The sequence below is a fragment of the Danio aesculapii genome, chromosome 16 (assembly GCF_903798145.1).
Source record: "Danio aesculapii chromosome 16, fDanAes4.1, whole genome shotgun sequence".
NCBI classification, from domain to species: domain Eukaryota; kingdom Metazoa; phylum Chordata; class Actinopteri; order Cypriniformes; family Danionidae; genus Danio; species Danio aesculapii.
Window position 1 is genome coordinate 46,884,325 of NC_079450.1, and position 19,650 is coordinate 46,903,974.

The following is a 19,650-nucleotide window of genomic DNA, read 5'->3' on the forward strand; positions in this document are numbered from 1 at the left end:
TTGCTCATTCAAACAAACTGCTTGTCCAAAAGATTTGAAATATTTTTAACAAGCTATGACTGTCTCATGTCTGCCTGGTTTATATTGACAAATGGTTATGTTTACCAAATGGTGATAGATTAGTTTCTTAAAAAATGCCTAAATAAAAAAATATTTTTAAAAAATGCTGATCATTTCAACGCAACTTGGCTCAGATATGGACAAACAATTTTTTTTTTTCTAAACCAACAGTTGAATGCCATTTCTGATCCAAATTTAGGCAGCATTTTTAGAATCTAAAACAGTATTTGTCATAATTTATTCATTCATTTTCTTTTTGGCTTAGTCCCTTCATTAATCTGGGGTTGCCACAGCAGAATGAACCACCAACTTATCCAGCACATTTTTTTATGCAGCGGATGCCCTTCCAGCTGCAACCCATCACTGGGAAACACCCATACACACTCATTCATACACATACACTATGGACAATTTAGCGTACACTCTCAGAAATAAATGTACGCGAGCTGTCACTGGGGTGGTACCTTTTCAAAAGGTTCAAATTTGTACCTAAAAGTGTACATATGTACCTCAAGGGTACATATTAGTACCTGAAAAGTACAAAACAGTGAAAACACTGAAAAGTGTTCCTCTTAAAATTTGTAGGTACTAATATATACTTTTGAGGTACCAATATGAACCCTTTAAGTACAAACTTGTACCTTTTGAAAAGGTACCACCCCAGTGACAGCTCGCGTATATTTATTTCTGAGAGTGTACCCAATTCACCTATAGGGCATGTTTTTGGACTTGTGGGGGAAACTAGAGGAAACCCACACAAACACAGGGAGAACATGCAAACTCCACACAGAAACGTTAACTGATCCAGCTGGGGCTTGAACCAGCAACCTTCTTGCTGTGAGTAGATTGTGCTACCCACTGCGCCACCATGCTGCCCTACTTGTCCTAATGACCCTGTTGTATCTGAATAATGAACAGTATTGCCTATAAATCCCATGACTAATGCAGCTGTGTATTGATGCCAAATGTTCAATAAAAGCGATGGAGTATCCTGAGCTGAGAAATTATGCTAAAGTGGTACCCAGTGCATCAAAAAGTGATGCCAGGTGGTCCTGGCCAAGTGTTCGAATGTGATGAGTTGGGAGCAAGAAAATGATAGGTAAACAACTTTAAACTACTACAAAATAGCTTGGCTGTGGTCTGAAGCTTTAGATATGGAAAACTCCTCCAATTCATTTCTTCAATTTGGTATGTTCAGGTCAGTCGCGAATAAAATCAGGAAACTACATGCTGAATCACATGTCTTGATAGACATGCTTGACAGACATAACAAAGTGGTATTTCTAATTCTACCTGAAAGTGACACTGATTCCTGTTTTATACTCTAAAGCTGCTTACTTCTATTATATTAAGTGTTTTTTAAAGGAGTGCAGGGCCGATCAAACATATCCACATTGTTATGAATTGTTTTAATCTATTCCTTAACTGCTTCTATTTTGTTATTTCAAGGCACTATTCAATAGTCATGTTTAATAAATCAATATTTGATGGCTTTTAGGATGTCCCGTCATTACGCAAGAGCTGTAGCCAAAAACGACGAGGTGAATTATGTGGAAACCCAATGAAGCTACTTTCACTGACTGAATGACAGTGAGGTTTACCTCAATACTTGGGATTTCCTGCAGGTACTTTAAGCTGACAGACTGAAGAGCCTCCTGGGGCCATTCCTGGAACCAGTCCAGAGTGGTGCAGCTCAGCAGAGCCGGGAAACGCCGGACACGCAGACGCAGAGCATTACCAACTGGAGACATGCAGAGTACGACCTACACACATACATACAACACAAACACACATGCACTGTGTAAACCAGATACACAAAACATAACTGCTGTGCATACAAAGGCAAACAAACAAAAAACGTCAGTGAGACCTTGAGCTGATGTCGCACTCGATTCATGAAGAAGCTCCAGCAGTTCTCGTTGTTGTCCAGCAGACCCAGATCTCGCACTTCACTCCTCACTGCTTTCCTAACACCTTCCACCTCCTCTTCACTCAAGAGATCGGGAATCTCACCTGGGTCCACACAACAATCCAGTTATTTTACTGAAAATACGTCAATTGCATGCAAGCGTTTACTGCTTAATACTGAGTAGGTAACAATTAGATACTACCAAAGACTACAGACAAGACATGTCGCTCGTATCGTTTTGAATGGGGAAAAGTGTAATGGTCAATATGGCGTATAAAGACCGCCTTCAAGTACAGGCTGACGATACTCTGGGAGAAGGTTTTGGAGAATTTGATGTTTCCTTACTCAAACAGAATGCCCGAGCATACTGCCCGAGAAGTGTTTTAAAGATGGCACAAGTCCAAAGACATGCAGTACAGGTGAATTGAATAAGCTAAATTGGCCGTAGTGTACTGTATGTATGTGATTGGGAGAGTATGGGTGTTTCCCAGTGATGGGTTGTGGCTGGAATGGCATCCGCTGCATAAAACATGCTAGATAAGTTGGCAGTTCATTCCGCTGTGGCGACCCCAGATTAATAAAGGGACTGAGCTGAAAAGAGAATGAATGAATGTTTCTGATTGTATTATGACTGAATAAGACTCCCCAGTAAACCAAAGCATCGTTTATTTATTTATTTTTGCTTGTAATTTTTTATCATTTATTCTGATCCACTGTATAGAAATAGACTTGATCATCCCAGTCGATCTAAATGAATTGAAATCATTCAAATCATCTGGTGAAACTATATTATATTCATAATGCAATATAGACCGCAGAAAAACAAAATATCGCAATGTCAGATTTGTACAATATCGTGTAGCCCTAATTAAATTATAATGCTTTTATTACACATTTGGCATCAACACACTGCTGTGTTAGGCATTTATTATTATGAATTTATTGCCAAAATTTTATTCAGGTATAAAACTGTCATTATGACAAATTTATTTTAGATTCTAAAAAGTTTGTATTCTATATATTTTAATATATATTTGAAAATACAATTCTAACCCAATAGCCAATCAAACAGTTAATTCTAATTAGATTACAGTTATACTATGTGTAATGAGAAAATAAATAATAGATTTCTTTGTTGCTTTCTCTTAAATTAAATAAATGAAATAAATTATATTTATTTAAATAAATTACAATAAATCTTGCCTTTGTAAGTAACAAAAGTCTTAAATGAAATAAAACAAAAAAATGGTGAAAACTGAAATGAGAACTAAAACAAACACAACAAAAAATTAAACTAAATTAAAAACAAAAACTACAATGTATAGATTCTTTAAAATATCCTTTAAGTACTTTAGTATAAAATGAATGACTCAAAATGATTAACCACTTCAAGTTTGGAAAATGTTTATGTGATTCATAAGAGTAATGAAAGTGATTTAAAATGTTCTGCCTTTAGTGGCAGAGTTTGTGAAACCTTGTTTGAAAAAAGCTGTTGAAATTGACCCTAAAATGAAACCCAACAAATTCTAATTAGTAAATTGAATCACCGAATAAGCACTAATCTAACAAACCTTTCAGGGCATGTATGGGGAAAAACTCTTTCTAGTGCATTTAAGCATTAGCAATTACACACGCATCAGTTAAATGATGTTACATTTGTTAACTCTGATGATCTGATGCTTTATTCTGGTTCAAACACTTAAGCGGGTCTCCGACCTCTGCGCTTGACATCGGTGACAGATGAGAGCCACCATCTGTGTTCGGGGGGTCTTGATCCAATGACACGCAGCTATGTTCCAGTCACCCTTAATCTACTTCACGGGCCCTGCTCCATTTACATATGTTTCCCATTCATCAGAGCAACACACAATGATCCCCCCTGTGGCGTGTATGAAAGCGTGTGCGTGAGCGGGTCTGACCTGAAGAGATCAGGGTGCTGATGATGACGAAAAACTGATCCTCTGGGATCTGAGCGTCTGTGAGGAGCAAGACTGTGGGTATGTTTTTCACTCCTGTCTTTATGTACAGTCTGGCCAAGTCCATCTGAAATACAAGAGAAATACTAAAGTCAGACTGAGCTGTGCATTGTGGATAGAACCTGCAGACGTGTTTCTATGACGTGCTGCTATTTTCAGATCACCACAACACTAATTTTCACGTTTTCCACCTCCTATGGTTTAATAGCAAATCCCTTTGTGCCACTTTGTGGACTCATGGGTGTTTCGGTCTAGATAAGAGGTGTGTTAAGGCGCATAGTTAGCGCGTTGCTATTTTGAGGAACTAAAAAAGACTGCACAATAGACCAGCTCAGAGCAGGTCTAAAGTCCAGTGCAGAGCACGTTAGTTGTGCGCCTCGCTTACACATTGCTTAATACACACAGGATGTACAGCAATACACAAAATCTATTGCGGATGCCCTACCAGCCACAACCCATCTCTGGGAAACATCCACACACACTCATTCACACTCATCCACTACGGACAATTTAGCCTCCCCAATTCACCTGTATCGCATGTCTTTGGACTGTGGGGGAAACTGGAGCACCCGCAGGAAACCCACGTGAGCGCAGGGAGAACATGCAAACTCCACACAGAAACGCCAACTGACCCAGTCGAACCAGCGAACTTCTTGCTGTGAGGCGACAGCGCTACCTACTGCGCCACTACTTCGCCTATATTTATTTATTTATTTAAATACTTTTTAACATGCAGTTTATTTACAATAATAATAATAATAATAATAATAATAATAATATACAGAGAAAATACAAATAAAGAGAATGTTTTGAGTTTCAATGCTAGGCTGGATTACTGTAATGCTCTGTTCGCTGGTTGTCCAGCATCCTCTATTAACAAACTGCCAGAGTTCTGAGTTCTGACCAGGTCTAGAAAATATGATCATATCACCCCAATTTTATCCTTCCTACACTGGCTACCTGTTAAGTTTCGTTTTGATTTGAAAATATTTTTTAATATTTTACAAAAAATGTCAATAGTTTTTTACATGTTTAGACTTGTATGTGTGCAAGTAACTTCACATGGCTGTAAAATCCCAACAATTATTTCTTGTCTGACTTTGTAGACGTTGCATGTTGCAGTGTATACTTTCCTTTTCCAATTAACTTTCCAAACAATACACCATAATTATATTAGTTCTAATAACGTCACAATGTAATCTTTAAAATGTTCTGCTGTACTTTAAAAGTCACATACTGTATATATGAATGGCAGGAGCTTAAGTAAATGAGTATCTTATTAATAAGAAAAATAACGTCACTGCTCTCATTTAGACTCAAACGTAAGGCTGCACATATACATACACACATAGCAACAGGAGATCAAAATGAAGCGTCTTTTCATCATTATGCGTAGAGGGCATCAAACAGTGAGTGTTGAGTGTATAGAGATCAATGAAGCTCAGCCAACTGGCCTCAGATTTACCACACACTGATGAATGAAATGATAGCAGCGGCCTCATCAATAGGGCATTGAAATATTTGCCTTGGTTCTTTAATAGGATCTGGCAATTACTCCCCATTGCATCCGGGCAGGACTAAATGAGATCGATGGAGCCGGACGGGATATTGATCAGGGAAAGTGTTGTCTAAAAGAAAGCTTGATCTCTAGTAATGAATCACCGCCATTTTAGATTTATTCTCACCTAACAGCAGAGATGGGTACGATAACGTGGGTTATGACGGTTTAGCGCAATATTAAAGTCGCATCTGTTGAGGTTTCTGCTGCAAGTGGTTGTCTCATTTGCATCTTGTATGCTATTGACTGTATTGTGAGGACAGAGTCTATTGGTGTGGACTTTACTGAGGATATTAGAGGCATGATTGAATGGTAATTTAATCTGAAATAAATGTTAAAGCAATTGTGTTTAATAAAGCAAAAGTGAAAAAACGTATATTTCGCAACAAATTTTTTAATTTTACTATTTCACTTTGCTGCCTATACAGTACATGCAGTGAATCCATGATACATCCTGAACATGGAAACTAAACCCACAGTTATACTGTATACTATATGCACTGGGTGGCTCTTTGGAGAGCGCAGTGAAACAGGTTTATTATTTAATTGACTGCCACTTGGGGCAGCAAAGTCTGAAATTACTTTCTCATGTGTAAACTGTCAGGTAGCAATCAAAATGGCATCACCACAATGAGAAATTATATCAAAAGCAGACTTTGAAACATCATTGTTGACCAGTTTAATGAAGAAAACAGCAGGCAAATGCATTTATTAATTGGCATCCACAAATTAGATCAAATCAGATTAGGCATGTCGGGGACTACTTTTAAAGGGCCATGAACCCCCCCTCTTTTGGTTCAGGTCTACCTCAGATTTTTTTTTCAAAAAATGCTTCATGATGGGTGCGGAGCGCTGTGAGCAGAGGGAGGAGTGGGCGTGGCCAATAGAGCAAGAGAAAAAGAGGAGAGTGAACAACTGTCAGTTGGCTGACAAAATGAGACACAAACCGTTAGGAGACCCATGATTTTATAGTTTACAAATTAAAATGCAATAAAATAAACAGTAATTTAATGCTGTGCTACATGTACATAATGCCGTTATTCATACACATAACCACAATTTGTTATATCATTAAAAAGATAATCATGTAAACACTATAAATGAGGAGGACTTCTCTCCTCCTGAATCTCCGGGTCTGAATACAGAAACAGTGTGTAGTAGTGCATCAGGTCTCTTTCCCTGTCTATTTCAACCATTAGCCCTGCCAGTAATCTGGAGAATTTTAAAAATAGGTGAACACAGCAGTACGTATATAGGCGATGTGTCTGAATGGTAACAAACTTAACTGATAATAGACAAAATCTGCCATTCTCCTATTCTCATACAGCTTTCAAGAAAAAAAATGTTTGCTGCAAAGCAGCAGATTTGCTGTATCGCCCCTGACAGCATCGTAGAGAAAAACATGCAACAAACACTGTGGATCATAGAAACAAACGCATACGACCCTTCATGAATGACTAAATACTGTTCGCCGTGCGCAGACGGGATCTCACTCAGTCATTGGATCTCACAGCTTGGCAGGTCTGCCTTGCCTTCGAAAAGCACGATCTCATAAATAATTAAGAAGCAGGGTGTTCTCATAGGATAAGAAAACCCAGCTATGCATAATAATGAGTAACCGACGCGTCATCACTCGACTAGCAGATTCGCAATATGTCACTGATTTTGATCCCGCCCCAAAAATTATTTTAAACTTGGAAAATGAAATTAGCTGATGAAAGCTCAAAATTATGCAGTTTTCCCCACAATTAAAGCTGGCAGGTGCTAACGTTGTCTTAATTGATGCTCAACACAAACAAATCTGTAAAAATTTTTTTTTTTTTAAGTTTTTCAGGGTGTCTTGAACCTTTAAATGCACTTTCTTAATTTGCACATGATGGCAAAAGTCCCATTACACTTCATCTCGCATAAATACAAGCAGATTCTATCTCAGAATTACTTGTAGAGTTCATTACCTCAAATAATAGTAGTTGGGTTACCATTACCATGTATTTTTTAAGTATCACATAAAAAACGAGAGATGGAAACTACAAATACAAACAAAAATCCCTTAATTTGCAAAAACGTTTTTATGCTTGTTCAAGGTGGTTGTGGGCTTAAGAAAAAAAGCTTATTGTGAATTATGAGTGATGGATAACATTTGCTAAATAAACTCTGATGTAACGAATGTAACAGTCATGTAAATAAACGCATGTCAAATTCACTTTACAATAGATGTGAATTCGTGCCATGAGCGGGGCTTCTGTCTGCCTGGTGACAGCTTTTCTCTTTTATTGAAAGAATAGCTGTGTTTATGTGCTTTAGGAAGGCTGAAAAACAGCATAGAATCATAAGGTGCTGTGTCTGAGACCACTAGATCCTTTCAGAGGTGCACCCAACTCTGTGAGTTCATCAACTCCTCCAGAAAGTATACCTGGATGATGGAGGTTTTCAGCAGTGCTTCATCAGTTTGATGAACTGTTGTCCGGTGTCGGCAAGAGGATTTCCCCTCGGGACACCAACAACAGGCGCTACGTCATAATCACTCCCCCACAAGAGCAAACTCATGATTGGTTAACGTGGAATGTGAATGTCTGCAGAAATTCTAATTTTCCAACTAGCACTTCATTCGTCCTATCTCATTCACGCAAAATGCACCGCAGGATGTCTATTTGCATCTCATTCGCACGAAACGCACTGCAGGATATCTATTTGCATCTAAGTTTCTTATTTGCTGTCTTGACACTTTATCCGCGTCTGGTGTGAACGCAGCATTTTGTTTGCCTTGTTTAATGTTGGTTACTAGGTTATGAATACTATAATCAGCCATTAACAACTTGATGAAAATGTACCTATTTTGCATTTGAAATTTTTTTTATCTTTATTTGCAAACTTTGAAACTCAGCTAGTGTGAGTGTATGTGCCAACAAAACAGAGTATTTTGTTGTTGTTGTTTTTGCAGAAGTTGGCCTTATTGTCAACAGAATAAAGTCTGTATAAATGATTTTGTTATGTACTTATTTAAAAAAAACTGCACACACTTTTAATGTTTTCACCTAAAGGCTTATTCATACTTCTGCGCACGTGTATGCTCCAGTGGAGCCTTCGCACGGTTGCATAGCTCTCGTCATGGCTGACGCTGACGCTGACGTACACCTGTCAAAAAATGTAACTACACATCGCAAAGACACGTAGCGCAAGCTCTGTGATAGGTCGACTTGGTGATGAGTGTGGGTGGTGCTGAGAGCCGCGAGCCCGATGTAGCGAGTGTTTGCAAGTGTCGAGTGCCGTGAAGGAGCTCCAGATGGAATCTTTTGTTTTGTGTTCACCTTATGATTGAAGTTGTTGCACGTCCGCCAGTTCCCGCCTCTGAATGAATGAGTTTTAGCATTCAGAAATAACAAAGTACCCACAAAGAAACTCGACACAGAGGAACATAAAAACCTACTGCCAGCTAGCATTTCGGAGGTTGCAGAGCAACACAACATTACGCAAAACTATAAATGCACCACTACTCGCAAGGTATGCGCCGTGGGTCATGCTGATTACTCGATGCAGAAGTATAAATCAGACTTAAAACAAACAGGACATATTGGAAACATATAACATTTATATAACAGGATATACGTATATGCAGTCAAGCCAAGGGGTATGAATAATTTCAGTATTGACTGTATATACCTGTATAGTATTTTATTACATAAGATGACATTTGCTAAATTTTATAAGCTTATAAATTTAATAAGCTTGAAAAACGTCCATCTCTAGAGGACGTGGATACCTTCAGATCCTGTATGCCATATCCCTTGCTGAGTTTGGGCTGAAACAAATCCATGTTGGAGAGGTGTGCGGCAAGGCGGGTCAGGCTCTGTTTACCACTGCCACCCACACCTATGAGCAGGGCATGGCCTCTCGGACAAGCCAGGATGCGACTGATCCGACAACTGCTCAAAAAAAAAGTGTGCGAGTGTAATAACAGTTAAATGCGTATTCACCAAAGCTCATAGTGCTGACGTCACACTCACACATGCTGCATGGCTTCCTGGAACAGCACCAGGTTCATGGTGGAGTGGAGCTCATTGTAGTCGTTCAGAGCCTTATTGAGGACACAGCTGAGATGCTCCAATCCTGATACTGGCATATAGGAGAATTCAACAGAGCCCAGATTGCTGTGCAGGTATATTGCAGGCTCCTGAAACAGCACTGAGTCTTCTTCTATTTCCTTTAGGAGACACAACAAATGGCTGTTAATGCTTCAAACTGTAAGAATAGGACAGTTTGTTTTTATACAGTTAACTAGTTTTATTAGATTAAGTTTTTTTATGTATTTTAGAATGAAAAAATAATTTTTTACACTTATTTTTTACAAAATAAGTTGAATTAGAATATAAAATTTTATTTTTTTCATATTAAAACAATTCAAAACTACTTTATTGTATTGTTTTTTTATAAACTATCATTATGCTCCCTTTAAACTAAAGACACTTTGACATTTATGTATTGTATTCACAGTAAGCATGATTTGATCTATTTACAGTATTAAAGATATAGAAACTGCTGTGATGGTCATTTTTGGAAAGCACTCCACAATAAGGATTCATTAGTTAATGTTCGTTAATGTATTTATTAACACAAATAAATAATGAACAATACATTTATTACAGTGATTATTCATCTTTGTCACATTAGTTAATGAAAACAAAGTCATTATTGTAAGTTCATGTTAACTTACGTTGCATTAATTATGCAATTTAATAATGAACTAAAATTTATAAGGGGGCGATGCAGTGGCGCAGTGGGTAGCGCTGTCGCCTCACAGCAAGAAGGTCAGTCGTTCGAGCTTCAGCTGGGTCAGTTGGCATTTCTGTGTGGAGTTTGCATGTTCTCCCCGCGTTTGCATGGGTTCCCTCCGGGTGCTCCGGTTTCCCCCACAGTCCAATAACATGTGCTATAGGTGAATTGGGTAAGCTGAACTGGCAGTAGTGTATGTGTGTGATTGACTGTGTATGGGTGTTTCCCAGTGATGGGTTGCAGCTGGAAGGGCATCCGCTGCGTAAAACATATGCTGGCTAATTTGGCGATTCATTCCGCTGTGGCGACCCCTGATTAATAAAGGGACTGAGCTGAAAAGAAAATGAATGAATGAATTTATAAGTGTTATTCAATTATTGTTCACTCTTAGCTCATGTTAGTAAAAATATTACCTAACAGAACCTTACTGTAAATTGTTTTGTCAGAAATTTCTAAAAATGGAAATATGGTTTATTTATCCTAAATTTCAAGGTGCAGTGTGTAAGAATGTAACCTAGTGGTTGAACTAGATATTGCAGTTCAAATACAAAACACTTTTTCACTCTGCCCCCTTCCTCATAGACTCCATGCACATGGCTACACATGACAAAATTAATTTTTTCTATAGTCAAGAGGTTTTATCCAAACCATCACGTGAAATTGCTATTTTAGAAAAAGGAGCTGAACAGCAGTATAAGCTACTAATGATTACCTCAGGTACTGATTATGTGTTTTTCAGTGTTAAATGCTATCAATGTGAGTTTGAATATCATTTTATATGACATGTATTGCCGTACTGAAAGCAGCCGCAGCAGTTTACCTCAAATCTTGAAAATAAACCAACCATATTAGAAAATTCATGTTAGAACTGTGACTGTGTCAAACCAACAGATATCAGTCACTCAACATGTACTTTTAATAATATTAAAGATGATTAATATGTTTTAATTCGATTCTAAATCTTGATTGAAACCACTTTGTTGAAGTGCAGTGAGTGAAGTATTTTGTGTCTTTGAATGGCTTTATTTAATTCTGTCGTGTTGTGACACAGTCAAAGTGTGTTGCTAGGACATGGTGTCACGATGTATGCTGCTCAGCTAATGTTTACATTTTAATAGTTACATTATTTGCTAATTAAAAACCACATAATGTTGATTTTTTTTTTACTTTTTTTAATCTGCATCACATTTCATAGGTTTCTGCTGTCCTGCAGAGGACACATTCATGTACATTGTATCAGCCTTCAAAACTAAAATAAAATACAGTGCATTTTCCACCAAGGCAACCCAGAGTGCTGAAAAATATAACTGGCAAAACTGGCTGTGGGCAGGTTAGAGAGACCAAAACAAAGGCAGACATTCCAATGTGAAATGCACATTTTCAATGCACATTGTTCTCTAGACATGTTTCCACAAATATGATAATGCATTTTCATGCTTAGAAGAGTCAAAAACTTTCAAAACCTTTAAGATATATTTTCAGTTCAGAAATACAATTTGTATATTGTAAACCATGACAATTTATGTCAGATCCATTTTGCATTTCACTACATAGAAAACTACTTATAAGTTAGTAAGTAAAGCAATCAAATAAATAAATAAATGGCCAATTTAAATTAAAAAAATGTCCTAAACACATTCACGCACATTTTGGAAAGTAAAATTATTCAAACTTTAACATCAGTAAACCTGCGTTAATTCACTGATTTACCTCTGAAGCCTGTTGTGCAATGTCCACCTGCAACCTAAGAAACATCTGAAGATCTGATGGTTCAGAAAAGCGATCCGAATACACTCTTCTGGATTCATGGATCCAAAGCTGAATTAGATCTGCACCCCGTCTAACACACTCTGGCCTGGAGAACAGGAGACCCTAGAAGCCCAAACATAAACACACAGGTACAATGTATTAAAATTTTAGTATATTTATAGTTTAAGCACAAAGCTAATGCTAACCTGGAAGATCCGAGACAGATCCCACAGGTTGAAAAGATGAAAAAACTTTGAGGAGGAGGGGAGGAAGTGCTGAAGGACTCGGTCATGGAGGGTTAAAGCTGCTTTCAGGACAGGTGCACTGCTCCTCATCACAGCTGGGCTGAACGGCAGCATCTGCAGGTGGATGTTCAGGATGGAGCCGTAGATGGAGCTGAGGGTCTCACGGCTGGGTGAGCTGACCTCTAACACTGTGAAATGCCTCTGATAAAGAACAAAAAGAAGATCTGTCAGTGATTTCTACCAGAAATGTCATAGTAAATAGTGGACAAAATGTTTAGATCACTAGTATGTTCACCAGCTAAGAATAGTGTAAAGTCAGATATTTCTGTGTTTTGGAGTAGTGTGTCAGTAGGTGATATTAGTTCAATTGAGACTCGATTAAATCGAAAACACCTGAATGTCTCCAAAACACTTCAAGAAACAAACACCTGGTACAAAAGCTAAATGTTAATCTGATTTAGTTTCTAGTTTGTTTGCTGGAAATTAGAACTGAACTAAATTAAATATGTAGGCTAATGGATGTCTTCAGTAAAGTGTGTACAACACTATTTCCTTTTCCACGAAAGAGAGAAAGAGAAAGTAAAGAAGCCGAATGGAGGAGGCTCTGTTTTCTCGCTAGTGAAGTGTTCAGTTTTTCCACTTAGTCCGTCATGTAAATAGCAAATGCGCCATGATGCGACACAACTGACTCTTAAAGGGAATGGGAGATGAGAATCTGATGGGCAAAACACACCTATAACTCCTTGAGAACATAGGCACAACCCTGTTAGACTATGTGCCATGGCGCAAACCATATTTTTCTGGCTTTAAAATAAAATAAAGTGGATTCGGACATGCCTTTAATGCTTTTGCGCCATGCGCTTTAGACTCTGTGCCTAGATCATTAAAATAGAGCCCTTTATCTTCAATGAATTCAGAATATTTTCTTCACAATGTTTTAAAAAGTTACAAATTAATTAAATAAACTAAAGATTTTGAGGTAAAGTCAGAACTCTTGTACCTCTGAAATTCTTCGTCAGACTTCTGACTTCTTTTTAAATTAAAATCTTTTAAAAAATGTAAGTTTTTAAGTCAAAATTGTGTAAAACAAACTCGCAGCTCTCAGAAAAAATGTAGAGTCACAATTATGAGACAGAAATTAAGAATTGTCAGAAAAATTACCCTATGTTATTTTTTAATCCATTCCATAATATAATAACCAAAGTACATTTAATATCATTTTTATCACTTACAGAAAAAACTTATTGGTCACAACTCACAGGGTAAAAATTTTTTCACATTTCATCACAGTTTGTAACACTATAAATACAAAAAACAAGCCTAATCATTTATTGCATTATTGTTTAAATATTAGTTAAAGATATTAAATAATTTACTCGTTTGTTTAGGATTTCTCAAGTATTACATATTCCTGCATAATTATAAATGTGTATTTTTGCACATATTTAAATGTACTATAGATCATTATTAACAATAATGGCAAATACCAACTATACAGTGTGTATGACAACACATTAATGTTTAAATATGCATTTAAAGTTTTATAATAAAATTATTTTTGATGAATTAATGTTTAATAAGAGATAGCAAAATTATGAATTTAGTTATTTTTACAATTTGAATCAATTTAAGTGTCTTTCCTGCTATTGTGCAGAAGTAAAAACAAAAAAAAAAACAAAAAAAAAACAGTATTACATTAAACAAAAATAAAGTTTCAGAATCCCGTAAAAGCTTAATAAAAAGCTCCTACAGGTGAATCTCTAATATAGTACCTGCAATCTGGGGTTGATTGTGAAACTCCCTGATGTTGGATTCATACAAGACACATAATGAACGTTGTTTATGTCTTTCATTGTTAACTTCTGGATGTCATACCTAGAAACAGGGGAATAAACAATGTTAGAGCAACATGTGACAAGTTTGTGGAATAAATCAAAGAAATGCTGCTGCCACATCACCAGTGCTGATAATCCAGATGTTGGCGAATAAGAGCGTGTGGTTGGGATGTCCCGTAACCATCCACGGCTGCCATGTTCATGTCATCAATGAAATAGAGCAGTCTCTTGTTTCTCGGCGGTGCGAAGCTCCTGCCAGCCTTCCTCTCCAGAGGTTTCTCCATCTCCTCTGATAATCACAACAAAATCAAGAGTCATTTTAGAAGGATTGTGAATACAAATAATACAATTATTAAAGAAATCTTGTGGCTAATGCTGACGGGGTTAAGATGCTATAAAGGTGTTGCAAAACGCTGATACATGCAAGCAGTCAAGATGTAAATAATCATTTGAAAAGCAATGTCATGTAGGTTTTATTTATTTGTTACAACAATAATGTAAAAGCTGTATATTGTGAATATATTATTAGAATGCAAAATAACTCTTTTCTATCTTACTGTATATTTTAAGACTCGTTTTATTCACTGTGAAGGTGAAGCTGAATTTGTCAGCATTATTTAGTGTTACAAGATTGTACATTAATCATTTTAATTAATTATGTTTTATTTATGTAAGTTTCAACATGGAAACTGTCATCACACCGGGGTTCATTTTTCAGTTTTTTTTTTTTTTTGGAGAACACATTTAATAGATACAAGAACAGACATTTACAGTATAATGTTACTCTTTTTTTAAATTCAGATTTTTAGGACTTTCTATCCTGAAAAAACAGACAAACATAGCAAGCATGCACTGTTTTCAGCTTTAATAATAATAATGTAGCACTGTACTAAGTCCGACATATATCGCACTATTTTGCCTTTCTTTTCTTTTTTATTATTTTATAATCTTTTAACACATTTAAATCTGTTTTTATCTGTTTACTTTTATTTTCTTATACTTGTTTCTTTTATTCCTGTTTATGTAAAGCACTTTTGACTTGCCTTGCCTAATAATAACCATTATTAATTATTGAGTACCAATAATAAACGATAATTACCAAGCACTAAATAAGAATATCTGAGAGATTTCTGAAAAATCATGTGACACTATAGACTAAAGTATTCACTGCTGATAATTCAGCTTTGCATGACAGAAATGAATTGCATAATAAAATGTATTGGAATTTAAAACAATTCTTTTGTTTTAATGATCCAAAAAAATGCCTTAATACATATTCACCTACAGAAATCAAGATAGTTTAATGAAATCTTTACTTATGGTTCCCACTTTTAGTCAGAATCTCTGACTTTTCCCTAATTTTACTGACTAAAAACCTGAATTTCCATGACCTACTGTCTTAACCTTAATTTTCACATTAGAGCATGAAAAAGTCTGTCAAGACTTCTGATTTCATTCACTTCTATTAATTTCCAGCAAAACAAAACTGTCATGCTGCTAAATGTTGTAAACTGTAATTTACAAACAGGAAAGAAATAAAATGCCATGAAAAAAAAAACAGATTAACCATAATAATAAGCAAAACATACGAGAATAAAATTTAAAACAACAAATAAAAAAATAAATAAAATAAAAAATCCATGATATTTCATGACTTGGATCAAAAATACATTATATAGGGAATAGACCTTTTAAAATGTCATGATATTTCATAACCCTTTCTGTCCATTAACTAAAAATGTATTCGTCTAAAAACTAAAAACTTCAGAAAATGATACAAAAAATAGTAAACCCATACACTTTTAGCAGATTATACCAAATCTTCTGAAGAGACTGTCACTTAATATGATAAACAATTGTGTTTTTTTTATACAGTTTCAAACATTGATCAGCTCAAAAACCAATCTCATTCATGCGGAAGTTCAAACATGCTGATATGACATGCAAGAATGAATGATAATTTTTTGCATGTCAAGCTAACATGATTGAGCTTCTGTGACCAAATCCCAACACTGTAAACATCACCCACTCATACATGCTTGTGTATGAATAAAAGTCAAAATTAGATCACATCCATTCAGAAGTCTTTAGATTAAACCACTTTTTCTTTTGTAAACAGACTTTCAATGGGGAGCCAGAAATCTCTCAGATTTGCTTTATATATATATATATATATATATATATATATATATATATATATATATATATATATATATAAATAGGTGTATGTTCTGATGAGTTCTCATGGGTTTGGAATGACAGGAGGGTGAATAAATGATCACCAATTGTTATTTGTGTCTTAAACAAACCCTTTAACTGAACTATTACCATCACCATTACTGGATGAAGTGAGATTATGATATAAACCACAGGGAGGTGCTGTTCTACACATCTGAAGACTTGCTCTCTTTAGAAAAAAAAAGTGAAGAAATGTTTGCAGTCACACTCACTTTGCAGCATCAACGCAGTTGTATAAAAATTAAGGGGAACTTTAGCCGTTATGAAGTTTTCTGGAAGTGTTTCCAGAAGATTCTTGATGACGGCGGTCTTCCCTGTGCCTGCTCCGCCAACCAGCATGACAGGCTGAGACGCCTCCAGCAACATGGACATCAAATACTGCAGTCTGACCGTCTCCGCTGTGGGCACTAACACAGCCTGTGGACAAAGAGGACAAACACAGTGCATTTAAAAGTATATTCAGGTAATTTTAATAATAATAATAATAATAATAATAATAATAATAATAATAATAATGCTGTTGTAATTATGACAATTAAGAAACAATCAAATGGTTAATGTTAAACTATTATGTTTCATTAATGTAGTATAGATTTCCCAGTAATTGGTTACAGCTGGAAGGGCATCCGCTGCATAAAACATATGCTGGATAAATTGGTGGTTCGTTCCGCTGTGGCGACCCCAAAAGAAAATGAATGTATGAATAATGTAGTGTAGAAAATAATAATATACCCTTTTATATTTTATAAATTGTATCAAGTATTAAAATTATATCTACTTATATTAAATAATTATATCTAATTATATCTTACACAGTTTAAACACTAACATTCTTTTTTTGGGAAATAAATTTTACTCTGCATACATGCATTACATTGTTCAAGTAAAGGCTCACATTTTTTTTACTATGCAGAAGACATTTTACACATTGGCAGTACTATTGCTTTAATAATAACATACAGCAAACTAGAATCATTTCTGAAGGCTCCTGCAACAGTGCGTATTGTATAATGACAGAAAATAAAAACAATTATTAGAATTATTAGTCCTCCTGTTATATTTTATTTATTCTATATTTTTCCCCAAGTTTTGTTCAACGGAGAGAAGATTTCTTCAAGACATTTCGAAACATAAACATTTTAACTATTGTCTAACAACAGTTTTTTTTTTTTTATCTTTGCCATGATAACACAACACAACATGTTACTAGATATTTTTCAAGATAGTAGAATTCAACTTAAAGTGCAATTTAAAGGTTTAACTTTATTAGGTTAACTAGGCAAGTTAAGGTAATTTGGCAAGTCATTGTATAACAATGGTTTGTTCTGTAGATAATTCAGAAAAAAGAGGGCTTAAGGGGGCTAATAATAAATATATATACACACACACACACACACACACACACACACACACACACACGCACACACACACACACACACACACATACACACACACTCATCAGCCACTTTATTTCAGGTCTAACTACTTGTTAACACAAATTTCTTAACAGCCAATCACATGGCAGCAACTTAATGCATTTAGGCATGTAGACATGGTCAAGCCAATCTGCTGCAGTTCAAACCGAGCATCAGAATGGGGAAGAAAGGTGATTTAAGTGACTTTGAATGTGGCATGGTTGTTGGTGCCAGACGGGCTGGTCTGAGTATTTCAGAAACTGTTGATCTACTGGGATTTTCACGCACAACCATCTCTAAGGTTTTACTAATGCCACAGCCTACCTGAGTATTGTTGCTGACAATGTCCATCCCTTTATGACCAGAGTGTACCCATCTTCTGATGGCTACTTATAGCAGAAGAATGCGCCATATTATAAAGGGCAAATCATCTGGGTTCTTGAACATGACAATGAGTTAACTGTACTCAAACGGCCTCCACAGTCACCAGACCTTAATCCAATAGAGCACCTTTGGCATGTGGTGGAACAGGACATTTGCCTCATGGATGTGCAGCCAACAAATCTGCAGCAACTGCGTGATGCTTTCATGTCAATATGGACCAAAATCTCTGAGGGATTATCCAGTACCTTGTTGAATCTATGCCACGAAGGACTAAGGCAGTTTTGAAGGCAAAAAGGGGGTCCAAACCAGTACTAGTGAGGTGTACCTAATAAAGTGGCCAATGAGTGTATAGCAATTACTCATGAGCGGAAGCCTTCAGAATAAAGAGCTCTTACACAATTAAAACACTGCTGTGTAACACTTTGCATGAGCACTTCGAGCGAACTTTCATGAACTTTTATAAACACAGTTCTACAATGAGACACGACAAACCTGTAGGTCCAGTTCATCACTATGACTACCCTATTATCAACATCGCGTCTTTATCTTTCAAGTATAAAAACAGACACAATGGCCTCTCTCTCTTACACACACATTATTCTGATTACTCTGAACGGTAATCAGATCCAAAACTCCTGTGCCTGCAGGTTCAGCTCATGATGGAGGGAGGCTGTTTTCTCTGTATCTGCTCACTGACCCTCTCTAATGCACTAACTGCGCTAAATTAGCATGCCATTATTCTGAAATTAAAGTGCTTCTCGTCAGAGTACATTTTCTCAGTGGATCACAAAGAAATATAACGTGTTGTAAAAAAGATCAGGGTGTGATCATGTACTGTATATGCAATGGTGTAAAGTAACTACTTAAAAATACTCAAATTACTGTAATTGAGTAGTTTTTCTCAGGAATTGTAATTTACTAAGTAGTTTTATAAATGTCTACTTTTACTTTGCCTTGAGTACATTTTTAGTGCTGTATTGGTACTTTTACTCTACTACTGTCCTTCAACCTGTAGTCACTACTTTATTTTTTCTTGTCTATGAAGATTAGAAGAATCAGTTCTGTGATTCCTGTCCAATCAAATCGCACATAGAAGATGAATTGCATCATAATGAACTACCTCAAGACATGGGCGATTTATAAATGCAGCAGTTTGGACGCATTAAAGAGGTACAAGAAGATGCCCAAAACCTTTACACGCATTGACCAGAGACTGTTTAGATGCATGTCACTGATGAGAAGATGACGGATGTTTACTGCATGATGACCAAAATGGCCCTAAACACCCAGCAGGCACAAGATGTCAACATGACGTCAAATTGACGTTGTTGGGGATGTCACACTTTGTTTGGAAATGAAAATAGGTTTGACATCAGAACTCAATGTCAGGTTGACGTCAATGTCTAACGTCTAACATAAAATCAACCAAATATCAACGTCTAATGACGTTACAGCTTGACATTGTGTGGACGTTACTGCTATGACGTCTATCAGATGTTGGATTTTGGTTG

At 36.3% G+C, this 19,650-nt stretch overlaps 1 protein-coding gene across 1 annotated transcript in view; it reads right to left on the bottom strand.

Annotated features, from left to right (window-relative positions):
- LOC130243144 (dynein axonemal heavy chain 11) overlaps nt 1-19,650 on the bottom strand; it is a 140,820-nt gene that overhangs the window by 60,142 nt on the left and 61,028 nt on the right. Inside the window, 10 exon segments of the mRNA XM_056475211.1 lie at nt 1,662-1,823; nt 1,931-2,073; nt 3,889-4,012; nt 9,264-9,426; nt 9,508-9,704; nt 11,984-12,145; nt 12,229-12,468; nt 14,040-14,142; nt 14,226-14,391; nt 16,553-16,757. Of these exon segments, the coding sequence (XP_056331186.1) occupies nt 1,662-1,823; nt 1,931-2,073; nt 3,889-4,012; nt 9,264-9,426; nt 9,508-9,704; nt 11,984-12,145; nt 12,229-12,468; nt 14,040-14,142; nt 14,226-14,391; nt 16,553-16,757 (1,665 nt within the window).